The 15731-nt window shown below is 37.3% G+C and overlaps 1 protein-coding gene across 3 annotated transcripts in view; it reads left to right on the plus strand.

Moving 5' to 3' along the window:
* The window catches only part of RETREG1 (reticulophagy regulator 1), a 70283-nt gene that overhangs the window by 16814 nt on the left and 37738 nt on the right, over positions 1-15731 (plus strand). For all 3 annotated transcript variants that reach the window (XM_075084243.1, XM_075084242.1, XM_075084241.1), the window contains exon 3: positions 1589-1619. In XM_075084243.1, coding sequence (XP_074940344.1) covers positions 1589-1619 — 31 coding nt within the window. The remainder of the gene's footprint in view (positions 1-1588; positions 1620-15731) is intronic.

Below are 15731 nucleotides of genomic sequence, written 5' to 3' on the forward strand. Positions count from 1 at the left end.
TTTAGAATGAGTATAACTGGTATCAGTGAACAATCCTTGTTTCATAACTGCTCGGTTTAAAAACGCATTATTTTCTAAAATACAAAGCTTTCCTAAACAGTCCTACTTCTTTTGACATGACTCTAATCACACCATTGATGGAAAGTTTGGTAAAACCAAATATCAGCTGGGCAACTTAGTAAATAGATTGAAAAATTACCTATTTTAGCACAGTTGAAATAAAAAGTGAGCAATATTTTTTCTGCTTTATGTAGTGTTTACTTTCCAGTGTGTATAAAGTCTTGTGTGAATACAACCAAGTTTGAAAGGGATCATGAGTTGGCTGGGCTGGTGGTTGTTTGGGTCTCTTTTCTTTTGTTTTTTTAATTTTTGTTCTGTGCTTCATCACCATCCTGAAAATTCTGTGGCAAAATGATGGTCATCAGTCTGTAATTTTCATTGTCAGGGAGATTTGTTTTTAATAAGTGCCTTATTTTGCCTTTTATTTGATGTTTAATCCCGATGCAAAGTGTTTGAAAAATCACCTTAAGGTAGTACAAAAGCAGGAAATAGGTGTCAGAGAAGCATGGTGTTCCTCTTTGATGTACTAGCACATCATTTCGGACTGCCAAAGCCTATTGTTCCCTGCTAAGTTACAGCAGTTATTTGTAACCTTTTTTGAAGCGTGGTTTGCTGTCATTGCCTCCTCCAGAGTCTTACTACCGTTCTGTTTCCTACCTGAGCGTTGCAAGCTCAGAGGCCAACCTGAAAAGCTTAGCAGATTTTTATTTTTAGGCTCTGTGTTGTATAAGGCACCACTAATGTTGAATACCTCACTAGTTGGAAGGTGGTGATTTACGTAAACTCTCTTAACTGTAATTACTAATATTTTTGTATTGACTAAACTCAAGATGTACCAATATTGATAAAGCTAAGAGAGTAAGAATACCACCCCATCTTCATTTCTGTTTCACTCCCATTTCTATGTGAATTTTTAACCATTCATCATAGAGATGAGGCTAAGAAGACTTGTGTTTCCTAGCTTAAAGAATGATTATTTTGCTGTCGTTAACTCTTTTTTTAATTTTACTATTGCATTTGATGGCATTGTACACAGAGTTCAAGAACAATCAGGTTCTTGAAGTAATATTGTAGAAATCTTGTGGTAGTGACTTGAAATCAGTGATGTGCCACTCCAAAAAGCAGAAGAAAATTCTTGCCAGTACAACACTTCTGTGTAGCTACTTCACACTTCCAGCCAACCACTAGATGGCAAGACTATTACAGATTCATAAGGAATGTAATGAAAGCAGTTGACAGTTTGTAGATGTAAAGTTTAAGTTATGTTGGTTATCTTCTCCTTCCATGTGAAAATGTAGCAATATAAGATACTGATTTTTTCCATTTACTTTTTTAACTGGTATGTTAAGTTTACAGAAAACAATTCAAGAACTGTTACTATAAGTTAATATACCCTTCCTGTTTTGACTGTTACAGAGTCTTCCTTAGTCATTTTGTCCCAAATGTGAACATTCCTTATGAATAAAGAAAAAAAAATATTGTTTCTGTATAGTGCATTGTGTTTCATCTTACATTCCCACAATTGCAGGTGCACAGCTTTGGAGGACCATCACGGGCAAGTAGGTATATTATTTTTATTATTTTTAATATATTGCTTATTTAATATTTTCTCTTTTTTATAGTCTGGAATTTAAAGATAGTCTACTTTCCCTCAAAATAGAACCGAATTATTTTGATATTAGCATCTTTTCTAAGTTTATTACTGTTTGTTTGTCAGTTTTAATTTTTAATAACTTTGTACAAAGTGTATTTTTTTTTCCAGTCTCCAGCAGGTTCGAGTTAAAAGGCTTCTGGTACCAGAAGTGATCTCTTCCCTGTTCCCCACCACCACCCACCAACCCCTCCCAGCTTCTTTACCCCTAAACTGCTCTAGGTTGACCTTCCATGAATTTGTCTCATTGCTTTTGTTCTTACAAGCTTCTGATATTCGTGATATCCTGTAGCACAGATAAGAACAGCTTGAACTATGCATTTTGTGAACACAGCCTTGTGTTTGTTTACTGCTATATAATAGCTTCTTAATCTCTTCCTACCTTTTTTGTGTTGGAAGAAATAGTGAGCAATCACTCTCTATTAATACTCTCAAGCAAGCTGTGACTTTATAAACCTCTGTTCTGTTCAGTCCATGACTACTTAATTGTTCCTAAAAGAGAAGTTCTCTGTAGCTGTAATATCTTCATTGTGCTTTTCTGCACTTCTGTTTCTGTTATACTTTTTGTCACAGGGTGGGGTTAGAACTGGAAATAGTGTTCAGTGTTTGGGGATACCTTGGACTATACGTGGTCCATAGCATAAGACTATACATTGTTATAAAAAAATGCCCTCTGTTCTTTTCAAACTAAATCCCAGTGCTTGGCTGGTTTTTTTTTTAACGTCTACTCAGCTCTGAATTGATGTTTTCATGGATATAATAACCTGAAGATTATGTTCCTAAGTAGTAGAAGTCAGCCTAAAGCCCATGTGACTTTAAGATTCCCCCTCCCCCCGTGAATCTTTTCACATTTCATCTGCCTTTTGACAAGCAAATCACTTGATACTTCGTTAAAGTTCTACAATTCCTTGCAGTTGGTTTCCATCTTTTACCAGGATAATTCCTTGCATATTCCATGACTTTTTAGTCTCCGTAAAAGCATTTTATGAGAGACCTTGTTAAAAGCCTTCTCAGAAATCCAGGCGATATTTTATGGATATCAATGTTCATTTACAAGCTGCTTGACTCTTTGAGAGCACAGAAGACTTGTGATGTGATGTCCTTTACAAAACTGTGCCATAGGACAGCATGCGTGTCCTTTATTAGATTTCCTGACAGTTTGCACAGAACAGAGATGAGTCTTTACTGGTTTGCAGTTCTCTGGCTCCTGCATACCTTCTCTAAAAATAGATGTAGCTTTAGACACTTCACAGTCCTCTGGAGTTAAGGTGGCTTTAAGAGAGGTTATTTAGCATAAATGAAATTTCAACTAGTGCACCCTAGCTTTTATTTAGAAATTCTTTAAGTTTACATAAAGTCTTTACATTTGTTAGCACTGTAGGTGGGTATTTGTGGTTTTGTATATTCTTCTTTTTTTCTGAATGTTAACATATAAATATGCCTGTTCATTGGGTTGAAATTGGAAGAACTGCTGTAAGATGTTGAGGCTGAGTGCATGGTCGCTTTTCATTATACTTAAGATTGGATATGAAAAACTGTTTTCATGTAATCTTACATAAGCAGCTTGTGTCAAATGTATCCCCATACTGCCTGTTTAGAAAAAAACACTACCCTGTAGAGAATCACATGCTCTTAAATAACATACAGAGGAAAAAAAACCAGATCTGTGGTACTTTGAATGAGAGGCAATGCTTGTTCTAATAAATAAATGTCTTTGTGACCATTCTCTGGCCTCATGGCCTACAAGCACAAAGCTGTCCATAGAATTTAACTGCCTTATGGTCCATACAGAAGGACCCTGTGCAGACTGGAAATAACTCCTGGTCTGTGCCACCTTCGAAACTGACTTGGGTTCTTTTGGAAGGTGCTAGATGGCATGCGCCAAAACTGTGCCAAGAGCTATTTTAATGGCCTAACTGAATAAATGTCCAGTTCTGGTGCCCAACAGCATTGCAACACACTGTTTAGTTTATCAAAATATAGTCAGAAAGTAACAAATGATCTGAACAGACTTGTTTCCTGTCTTACCTTTGTGATACATAATTCAGTTGTTGAAAATTAATATTATTCAGTCACTATCGCAATATGTTGTTTCATAAACGGTGGCACAGCTTTATGATTGTTTTAATAGTGAAATGGTATGCTTTGTACTATTGTTTTTGCAATTAAAGCTTGTGGTAGTTGGAAGATGAATGACTGATTACCGCTGTTGGGAAACTTGCAATTTTTTTCTATGTAGGCATGCATTGTGCATCCCTTCTGCTGCACATACACTCCAAGCATCAGAGATCAGAGTCCCTCAGTAAAGATACTGGTAACTTCCTGCACTTGCTTTTGGTCCTCTTTGGTCTTTGTTGAGCACTGCTGACTCACGGAAGCAAGAGTAGCTTCTCTTTTTCACTGCCCTAACTCAAATGGTGAATGCTAGTTCGCTACTATTTAAAATATATCTGTGTAAGACGACCTGTGCCATTATTTCCAATGCAGTCACTTAGTACCGTATTAAGTTAAAAATTTTCAAACAGAACCAAGATGAGAACTCATCCTAAACCTTTCTCAGTGAAGTAGGCTCTTGTAATTTGTTCTGTTTCTGAATCTGCTTCTGTTTCTGAGGAACTTCTCTACTGATATCTTGCCTTTTTAAAAAAATTAATAATAACTATTAAAGGAGCACTGGAGAAGGTCACCCGTTAAATTACTTTCTTTTTCATTATAAAGCTGTTTTATGTTTTCCCGTCCTAGCAAGATTTCTTTGAAACCTGGTGCTTCTCCAGCCAGTGCTAGCAGTTGTATTAAAATTATATGCAGGAATTATGTCACACCTTTGTTTCTTTAGTGATCAAACTTAAGGATGTCTAATTAATATTCATTCAAAAATATCCTTTTGTAGCAAGCCTAAAAAAAATCAGTTGCAGCCTGAGAAGAGACTAAGCAACAGTCCTTTAAAATGGCCACCAGAAAGTGACTAAAGAGAATAAGCCAGCAAGAAAGTAGTTAATGCTGTGAAAACTGGAAGATCTGCATAGCTAGTTCTCAGGTCCCTCTATGCTTTATCATGTTCTTAACCAAATGAAAGCTACTGACTTCTAGGGAGAGACTTGCCTGACCAGAGATTGCGTTATGCTCCCTACTGTACTAATAGCAGCATCAGCCACACAGATTGCAGTAGGTGTGCAATACTTAGTATGTTTTTATACATTGAATAGAATTCCTTAGGCCATGAGAATAACTCCTGAAAGGGTTCTCCTGGCCCTGTATTTTGAAAGGAAGACTACTTCTTCCCAGAGGGGGGCTTTCCTCCCAGGTGGACTTGCATGCTCTCTTCTGGTCCCAAGAGGACCAAGACTTAGACTTTTGTAAGAAGAAACAGGAACATTACAAGAAAAACAGACATTTCTTGACTGCAGCTTTTAACTGTCAGCTGTCTTTATTGAAGGAGTTCAGGACTTGATGTTGAAAACCATGAGCTAATACTGAAGCTGTCTTGAAGCTCTTTACTTAGCCAACTGGAATATTTCTAAGACAATAGCCTTCACCGACAGAAGGTTGCAAGCAGAGGTTATTGTTAAGCCCAGAACATTCCTGTTTCTCACCACCCCTCTCCTCCAGTACCTCCTTCAGAGATTCCTATTTTGAGAGTTTGCTGCGGTGATACTTGCGGACCCCCAGCGCCATCAAAGTTGCTGCTGTTTCCTGGGGAAAGTGTGTTACTGCTTGGTACGGGGCTACATCTGTTATTGGGCCAGCAGGTGCTAAATCCCTTTTGTGACAGATCGTCTTCAAATTCAGGTCGTAACCTGAATTCATCTTTTGACCTACACAAAGTCCATGCCTGTGTCAGCCCAGCTCATAGATGTTTTTATGCATTGCAATGGTCTGTGCGCACTGAAGAACAATATTCCGTCCTAGTGCCATTCAGAGCTTGACAGACTTCACACAATGTGTGGTTATATTTTTTTCCCAAGAAAAATAAAGTCTTCCGAATCTAATCATAGCTCCATAATGCACCTGTGCAAAATTCTTCCTAATATGTCACTGACAGCTATGGAAAAAAACTCTTCATGTTATCACTAAAGATAAATGAGACAATTCTCCCTTTCATCTAATTACCATGTTTCATTTATTATGTGTGAGGCTTTGCATACCTCTGATTTACATATGCTTTGCTTGCTGGGTTGGCTTAGGACAATCTGTAAATCATTTGCCTAAAGATTTCTGATGTAATCTGCCTAGTCTTATTTCGTGGTCAAGGGAGAAAGAGTTGAAATAATTTGTGAGTTAACATAGCATGATTCATCTTGTTCTTAAATGAAATGTCTGTAGGCTGGTCAGGTACGTTGTACCTTAATGGTGACTTTTTGTTTCCCTTGAATACATACAGTAAGCCTGTGGTGGTGAGACGAGTAAGAGCATTTACAACCCTTGTGTCATTATTCCATTATTCCCTGTTGGTCTGAAGGCCTGTCTGTCTTAAAGATGCCACTGACTGGTGCTCGTGGTTACAATGAGAAGCAGACTCTTGCAGCAATGTGCTGAAACATCATTCCACAGCAGGGCTTGACAAACAAGCAGGGGGACTAGATTTACCTCTGTCTCTTTGTGTATGCAAGCAGCTTCTCTGAAATCAGTCTCCAGAAGAGTGTGATTGTGTATTCAGTTCACTCTTGAGACCTCGAGGATATGCTTCTTATTCGTATCTCAAAAACAAAGTGTTCTGTCCTTCAGGGGGTTGTGAAGGAATCTCGTTGCAGATGAGCAGAGTAGGAAATAAGTGGTCTTTTTCCATTAGGAAATCTAAACAAAATCAAGGTTGTTACGGAAGTATTTCTGGTTGATGTTTGTTAATCCATTTCCTTGAAGTTGTAGATAGGAGCAAAGCTAATGTAAGCGAAGGCCAATTTCTCATATGGAGTGGTTCGCAAACTTTTGAAGTCAGGCCTGCTATCTGTGGTTCTCCAGTAATTTGGTTATAATGTGACTCTGCCTTAGTCATCACAAGACATTTTCCTCTCTTCCTCATCTCCAGGAGCCCAACTCACCTTTCATGATGGAGGGTGCATGGAAGAGGTGAGGGGAAAATGTTGGAATTGTCCAGCCTCTTTACTACTACCAAACAAAACTGCATACCTCTTTCTATAAGCCTTATTTGCCTTCTGTCCCTATTAGTTAAAAATAAAAGTTAAACGTTATCGTGGGTGCAAGAAAGCAGTAACTTCTGAGGAAGTAAGAGCAGAAACAAAGGACCAGCAGAATTTTACTGGTGCTGCTTTAACTTTTTTAATAACAATATACTCCATCAACCCAGTTTAATATTTGCTGAGTCATGAGTTATGTTTTCAGAAACTTTAATCATTCATGTTTGAGTGTCTGTATTGCTCCTAGCATGATGCCCAAACTGAGACCTTACAGTATCAAGTAAAAGAAATGACTTGTGCTGTATAATATAAACATCTTCTAAATCCATACCAGACATAGATTTATTTTTTCTAAGGCTATTGCAAATAACTCAAGTAGCTTATATCCGCTTGGGAACATTCTCCTTTTTCACTACACTGCTTGTTTAGTAAGTTGTTTCCCATTGTGCGTTCATGTATTTGGCTTGTCAAATATACGTCCCTGATGAGTTTGGCTGGTTGATTGTTTCATGCCATTTTCCAGTTTGAGGTCTTCTTTGAACCCTGATTCTTTCCTCTACAGTGTCTGCCATGCCTCCCAGGGTACTGCCACTCACTCATCTGAAGGAGTAGCGTGGATACTCATTGAAAATGCTAGAGACATATCAATCTCATTTAACAAGACACTTAACAAGACCTGCCCTCGAGTACGGCTTTTCAGTTAAACATGAAGTTATCTTTTGGGGATTGCATGTAAGCCGTATTTTTGCAGTTTGCTTTAAAGTGTCATACAGGAAATTTTCAGAAGCATTGCAACAGTTCAGATCTATGCATCCATCCTTTTAGGGCGGGCTATGTACTTTTTAAAAAGAAATATGCCTTCTTTTTTACTTGTTTGGATGCTGAATAAGCCTTGACTGCTTTAACAGCTTCTCAGCTCTGTTACTAACTTGGTCAGCATCATTCCAAGTATCCAAGTGAGAGCAGTTGATCTGAAATTGCTTGGATAGCCCTATTTTTTTCTAGTTTTATCTTCATAAACCATAATTCCTTGAGAAATATACTACTCTTTTCATTTGTCTCACAGTACTGTCCCTTCCTCTAACCCAGTGGCTAGTTATAGTCAAAATTATCAAGTATTAAACTCTTTATTCTGTTTAGAGAGCTCTGAAAGATTTCCATATTGTATATTTTGATTTTGCAGCACTGAGGTACTGGGGAGCCGTTCAGAAGATTGCTGTCGCTTACCTCCGGGAAAAATTTTTCTTCTGATAACAAAGTATTTTTATACAAATATTTAATTAAAAATTCAAGATACAGAACACCTCACATAGCCTGATTTGACAGTTGTTTTTGGTCTTTCTAATCTCTCACAGACAGGAGATTTCAGCAATCATTTGTAAGCATATTGTTTAAAAGCTATTCTTTTTTAGTGTTCTGTTTGTATCTTTCAAGGGATAAACAAATATTATTCCTTTAATAAGTCAGAAGAAGTAATTTCATGGAACAACTTCAGGAGATTTCATGTGGAGACTTTGAAAATCCTTACACCTAGCATTATAGTTGGACTCAATGATCTTAAAGGTATTTTCCAACCTAAATAATTCTATGATTCTGTGATTTTGCCAGTTTACCTCCATGTTGGAAAAATGGTCATCTGGGCACCCGCATAGCAAGACATGTATTTTTATTATGCTTAAATAAACTAGGTTTGAAATACTTTTATTCAAGTGAAGCCACTGTGTCCATGATTAAATGTGTGAAATAAATACCTGACGTAAGTGCAGTCTTTGCAAACTGCAGGGTATGCTGCATCCTGTGCAAAAGTGACTCAGTAATTAATTTCCTTTGTTACTCATTGGTAGAAATGAACTCTTAGACTCAGTTGAAAAATTCTAGCTCCATAATGATGGGAGGATGGAAATGCAGCCTTTGTTCGTCATTTTTAATTTAAACATAAAGCATCTTTTCTCCAGCAACTTTCAACATACAGTAAAGCCAGCTCTATTTTGTGTCTTTTTTTTTTTAAAGTATGGAGCTGTGGTCACTGTTCAATTATTCATGAGAGTTTTGCTTCTGGATCTGCTGTGTCAAAAATGCAGTCCTGTTAAAGGTGCCTGTGAGTTTGTACGTTGTGAACAACCTAAGAACTGCCAATTCTGAGCTGACCCAGTTCTGATAGCTCTGTGTCATGCTTGCTGGCATGTCACGTAATACCCATATTACCATCACTAGGGGAAAAAATGTGACCTCCCTGCTGCTGCCTATGATCTCCTAGGTTGTCTCACATCTTTTTTTTTTTATTGCTATGTTTATTGTAATGATAAAACGTTTCTTTTGATCACAGTATTAACTCAACATTAAGTACAAGATATGTGGCATTGCAGGTGTTTTGGTGGTTTTTTTTTAGTTCAGCTTGTTTCCAGCACTAAGTAAACAAAACAAATCCTGGAAGCTGATGGGAGTTGAAAGGAACGTGATAAAACAAATACAGAAAATTCCACCGAGGAAGTGAGTGGAGAAACAAAGCAGAGATTCTGAAAGAGAAAATTGCCAGAATGGTTAGTGTTACTCTGGAGCTCTCCCATGCCAATTGTGTCTTTCTGAACTTTTCTCTATCTCAGTAACAAGTGCGTAGATCTACTATTCAATCTTAGACAAGGGCAAGTATGGCAGGTGCTGCATTTGAATTTCCTGATCTGTACAGTGCAGTTGCCTGCCGTTGGCCAAGTTCTCCCAGCTTTCAGCAAGGGAGTTTGGAGGTGTCCTTCACTTTTTAGTATTTTCACATTTCTTACTGATATGGAAATATTGGCACCAGTTTTTTTTCAGCACCAGAGATAAAGCTGTGAAAGTCTAATTACAGGGAAAACAAAACATACTCTTTTTCTGTGTTGAGTTGCAGGCCACAGTTTGAACATACTATGAAAGCTACAGTCTGCTCTTAAAATACTCATCTATCCCATCTTCATGGGTTGATTTCTTAAGCCTGTAAACACCTCTGTAGAAAAACTGTATCTGAAAAATTGCAGAGAAATTATGCTGGTACCGTCCATCTCAGATCACTTTTTCTGTCTGTATTCAGGGACCTCTCTTCACAAGCAATTAATCTTTGCTTGTTGTGGGTTGCAAGACTCCCACAGAGAGTATCCAATGAATTAAAAGAAAAGGGACAACATTTGGGTACCTCCTGAATCTAAGAAAAAGTTGTTGTTCTGACCATTTTTGAGCAGATCAGCTTTCTCATGCTAATCATAGCATCTGTTATTGTTTCCCTATGTATTTTTTTTTTTCAAAACTGCTTGGAAATTGTCAGCTACTGGCAGGCACACTTCATACACTGTTGTCAATTCTGAGTATTACTGCACTTTCAGTATAAAGCCCTTGCTTCGTTTCTTTTTTTGACTTGTTTATATTTACAAAGTGTTTATTATAAATAGCATGCTTCAGAGGCAGGGTGTAGAAGGGCATACTCTTATTTTGGCTGCCGGCCTAAATAACATTTTAAGAAAACCCGTCCAAGGATGTGATTGACAGATATTTCCTCAATAAGAAAGTGAAACTTGGAATAAAGTGTATCTGGGGGAAAGTGACAAAGACCCCTCATATCCTAGATGAAGATCCTTCCAGCTGAAGGATCCAAAAGATTTGGACATAACTCGTATAAAATGTCAGCCAAAAGGTAATATTCGTTCTTGGACAGGTGTGCTTCAACTCACATGTTGAACTTAGGCTCAAGTCATGCACTGCCGCTTGAAGGGTAGCAAAAGCCTTCCTACCTGGCTCAGACAGGGAAAGGAGATGACCTGAATGCAGTCACATAATTCTGAACAGAAGAGCTGGTCACTTCCTGCCTCTGTCAGCCCTCACCCTGAATATTTATCTCTAATCCGTAAAGACTTTTGAACAAGTACTCGGTACTCTGGGGTTTTCTACTTTATGGTGGGAACCCATGTCAAATGTCTCGCAATTTGTAGTTGTAACTATGTACATCATTACGTATCAGTACACTGGAACTAACACTAGGTTACTGGTTGGAATGCAATCCTTAATTCCTTATGTTCAAGTGGAGGTACTGTATTCCCAGGCTTTGTAGATAGTGCAAACTGGAAAAAGTCCGTTCCTTCTAAAGAATATCCTTTTTTTAGGGCAACTTTCAGAGTTAGCAAGGCTGTCTTCTATTTAAAAGATTTCAAAGAGCTTAGGCAGACTTAGTAAAATGTCGAGACAGGTAAAGCTTAGTTGCATATTGGTGTATCTCGGAATTGTTTAACAAACATAGTACTTTTTTTAGAGTAGCAAGGTACCAAGCCTTGTTAAAGAGAACAGAAAACTGACATACAGGCAAAACATCATTTTTGTAACTTTCTGTAGGGTTATACCATACAATAAATTTAACTACTACCTAGTCTAGGCACAGCCTGTTTGATTGCCACAGAGTTGCTGGACATGTTTGCCAGCTTCAGAGACTGGTTCTGCTTGCAAATGTAACTTCATATTTTTCACTTTTGGTATGTATTTTAAAATGTTCATTATAATTAGGTGGCTTTTGTTGAATTATTATTAATGCCTAAACCAGCAGAATATAGTTACAACAATTACCAGACAGATCGTAAGTAGAGGAAGACTGCATTTCTGATCAGTGTGGAGCTTTGAACAGAACAACAGACCTCAAATGGCTCATCAGGCAAGAAGTTTGCAAAACTGACCTTTTTAAAGGGTAGAGAGTTAAGTTTAAGTGGAAAGATTAATGTTAAAACGGTCATGTGTCCTCTTCCCTATGTTTATCTCATTGCACATGTAACATTTTCACCATGGGTATTTTTATTCTATTCTTACCACTTTCCATTTTAACAGTTGAACAACTGTGAGAGATAACTTACAATCCTGAAGTCATTTGACTTGTCATCTTAAAGGGTATTTATAAACTATACCATTCAGGGAGCCCCCAGAGTTACTTTAAATAGACTGCTTTTAGGTTTAAGAAAAAAAACTGGACAGTTTCATTTTGGAATTGTTTTTCTTAAACACAAGTCAAATCATATTTGAGAAAAAAACTCTGTAAAAACAGGTAGCAAGCTTAACCATATTCTGGATTTTCATATTATCACTAAAGAAAATGAAAAGCAATGGTATGGCTTATGCAAAACACAAAAATGTGAAAAAGATGTTTTTCTCCTGCAAGTACAGATAGCTTTTTTCCCCTTTTAGTATTGGCCTGTACGATCTGTTTCCTGTAGGCAGAAATGTTGCCTTTTTATTTTATTATTTTGAGAAGAACAGGGTTTGTTTCACACAAAAAAGTTACTGAATCAAATACCCAAACCTGCCATAGGTATATTTACCAGAGGTATTTGTCTCCCAGTTTTGGTGATTGCTTGTCACAGTTGTTGCCATTCACAGATCTCTTTTCTTGCCACAAAAATCAGCATCAATCGGTTCATGAGAATCTGTATACATGATGTACAGAAATGGTTCTGGGGCCAGTTGTCCCTGAGCATTGATTTCAGCATCGTGAGACCGGCTTTCAGGTCATTCTGCAGACAATGCAAAGGTTTCTAGAACCCGAAACCCAAGTAATTGAATCGACAACTGTTTTCTGTGCTTAGGAAGCTTGCTTTTCTGTACTATTTTATGTGGTTTGAGAAACTGAATTATTTAAATAGTATTTTGTACTGTCTTATATCTCAACAACAAGAGTAAAGAGTGAAAATTTTATAGTGCTGCACAGTTTTCCATATGCAGTATGCTCCCTATATGCAGCAAGAATATAGAAATTACATTTTCAGTTCTGTAAAATGCTGTTTTTCACAAGGAGAAAATACGTGCAGGTCTCCTAACCAGCCCTATTGAGTTAAATCCTGTCAAGCTTTCAAATTCTAAACAATTTTTAAAGCATATTGGAAACTTGAGGGTAATAAGAAGGAAAAAGAAACAGGCAGTTTTGGTTAATTTCAGACTTGGTAACAGAAGCAAGAAACATTTATGATTAATGAAACAAGGTATTTATAAATATATACTAGTTATTGCTGTGGAAGGAAGCGACGTCATTACTTGGAATCTTCAGAATGGTGACAGTCAGGCAAAAGATCAGAGTAAGTGGGGTTGAGATTATATAGTAGTTGGGTTTTGACCTTTAATTGCATTTGGTTTGCCAAATACAAGCATTAGATTACAAAACGCATGATGGAAATTATTTACAGGGGGCATGAGAACCTAGAGTCGTAGTCCCCCCCTTTTTTTTAATGTTGCAGATGCCTGGGTGGTTGTAACACGTGAGGGGGTGTTTCCCAGCACAACATCTGATTAGGCACGAATTTAGTAAGGAATGTCCTGGCACGCAGTTTTGTTGAAGCATGTGAGCCTATCAGCAGAATAACATATTCTATTCTTTCGGGTGTTTTGCCATACAGTTGAGTAGAACAGCACAGCTGTTTTGAAACAAACATTATGATATTCCTTCCCTGAGTCTTCTGGTTTTTTTCTTTTTTCTTACTGGCAGAAGAGATGTCCCATATTCACCTATTGAATTCACCTATTGAATTAATTCTTTTTTTTTTTTGGTTAATATCACAAGATGTTTTAGAGTCTAAATAACACTGGAAATCAGCTCTATGAAGCTACACGTCATTTATTTTTACACTGAGGAAAATACAGGGTAGCACATGTTCAGTATGTTTTTCATGCCCTGCAAGCTTCCCCTCTCCTCAAATACAGATGATCAGACATATTCAAGAGACCAGTTTAATAAAAATTTTCAGAGGTAAATACTTACTGTAGCACAAGAACATGAAAGTTCTCCCAAGTCCACCTGAAAGTTATGGTCATGGCACCATATGACATTCACTTCCTTTTCCTAGATTTTCCTTAGATTTGATAAAAGGAGAATGATGCTATTTCAGAAGTTGAGCCTGTTTGTTACCAAGCGCTTGGATTGGTAGTACAATTAATAGATCATTGACGTGGCTGTAGCCATGATGTTACTGTAGGTCAGTTCATAGTGTGAGACAATGAAGAGGATTTCACGGTGAATATAAAAATATCCAATAGGAAAGTAGTTGAAATATTTTTTAAAAATACTTCTAAAAAGTAAAATATTAACATTCTTTAAAAATCTATATTAAGAATTTCAGATGAGAAGACTGACAGAATGCTGAGTAGAGATTTATGCAGGCCAGTTGACCTTCCAAATGGCATTAGCTACAAGCAAATAAGTAACTCTGGACTATGAGAGAATATCATCCCAATAATTAAATAAACAAATGGGTGGAATATAGGCAGCAACAGTGAGAGTAAATGTCTAGCCCTCGTGTTAATGGAAGGTGGGAGAATGAGTCCTGCAGCAGTGTGGCTGGAACTGTTCTGATAAATGTAAGTGATCCTGAAAAGACAGTGAATAGTGGGAGGGCCAGGACTGCTGGAGGTACCATATTATTCAAGGAAATTAAGAAAAGGACAAACTGTGAAGAATTTAAGAAGATCCTTACAGGATTTTTTTCACAGTGAAATAGCGTATGACATTCAGTGCAGGTGACTGTAAAGTTACGCAAGAACACCAGTCCTGAATTCACATTTAGAATAATAGTGTCCAAAGGTGACTGTAACCACTCATGAATAAGATGTGGTCTCACAAAACTAGCATTGATCAACAGATTATATCTGCTGTTAATTGTCAGTAAAAAAGACATACAGGGCAAAAGTAAGCACAGCCACCTGCCACTCTTATAAATTTGTTCGATGTCCACATCCTGAATACTGTGTGTAGTTCTGATCCGTTACCTCCTAGAAAAAGATACAGGAGAAAAATCATCCAGAGTAGAGCAACAAGTTAGAACAATTATACAGAACTATTTCCATATAAAGAACAAGTAAATGAGATAGGACTTTTCAAAAGAAAAGAGGAATAATTAAGGTAATAATAGAGGTCTCTAAGATACCATAAGAAGCATGCTTTTTCTCTCGTGCTGTTGGAATGAGGAGGCATCAAAACAGCAGGCTGAGGAAGAATAAAAAGATGTAATTAAGCTTTAGAAATCCTTGATACAGGATTGTTGTGAACATTAGAGTTATATGTGGATTAAAAATATAAATTACAGGATAGTTCTTTGAAGAAAATTAATTGAAGGCTATTAAATAAAAAGTCATCCCCTCTGGCTTTGAAAGTTCCTGAGTTGCAGATTGTTGGTGGCTGTATTGTATTTTATGGAGGTATCATTACAAATTTTCCCATGTTCTTGTTCTATTGATTTGGTATCTCCAGGTGTTCAGTTTTGGCAACTGTTCAAGACAGGGCACAGGGCTAGACTTTTTATTCCATTAAGCGGCATAATAAGACCGAAATAAACATACCCATTTATTTCTGTATTTGTTAATGTTGTTAATAAATGATATATAAATGTTAAAGTCTGAGAAATCCCAGAAGGGTATGTGAGAGAGCTGTTGCCCGATTTCAGACTGTCTGTTGCTACCACCACATTCCATGGAAGTTGCAGGGTCAATGTGTACCTTAAGAACTTGCTTTTATGCACTTAGGTATGAGATCAGAGCAGTAATATCCGAGGTTTGCATGTCTGATCTTTAAAAAGATTTTTTCTAAACATTTTTAAGAACTTTTAGCTGAGTGCATGTATATGTTTTCTTAGAATTCAAGCTGAGACAAAAGCATGTGAGACTGTTGTCTTGCGTATTGATAGAAAAGACTCCAAATGTGTTTGAACAGTCGTTGTATGAAGTTCCGTGTGAGGGTCATACAGGAACAAAACTGTTTCCGTTGTGAGTCCACCATAAGCAGGCAATTTTCCTAGGGTGCGTAGCTTGGCAACTTGTGTCCTAACTTGTTAGCTGAATTAGATATTTTGTATTATAATCAAAGTCTTAGAACATGGGAATCCAGCTCAAAACTCCTT

Source organism: Phalacrocorax aristotelis, chromosome 2 (assembly GCF_949628215.1).
Source record: "Phalacrocorax aristotelis chromosome 2, bGulAri2.1, whole genome shotgun sequence".
Lineage (NCBI taxonomy): Eukaryota > Metazoa > Chordata > Aves > Suliformes > Phalacrocoracidae > Phalacrocorax > Phalacrocorax aristotelis.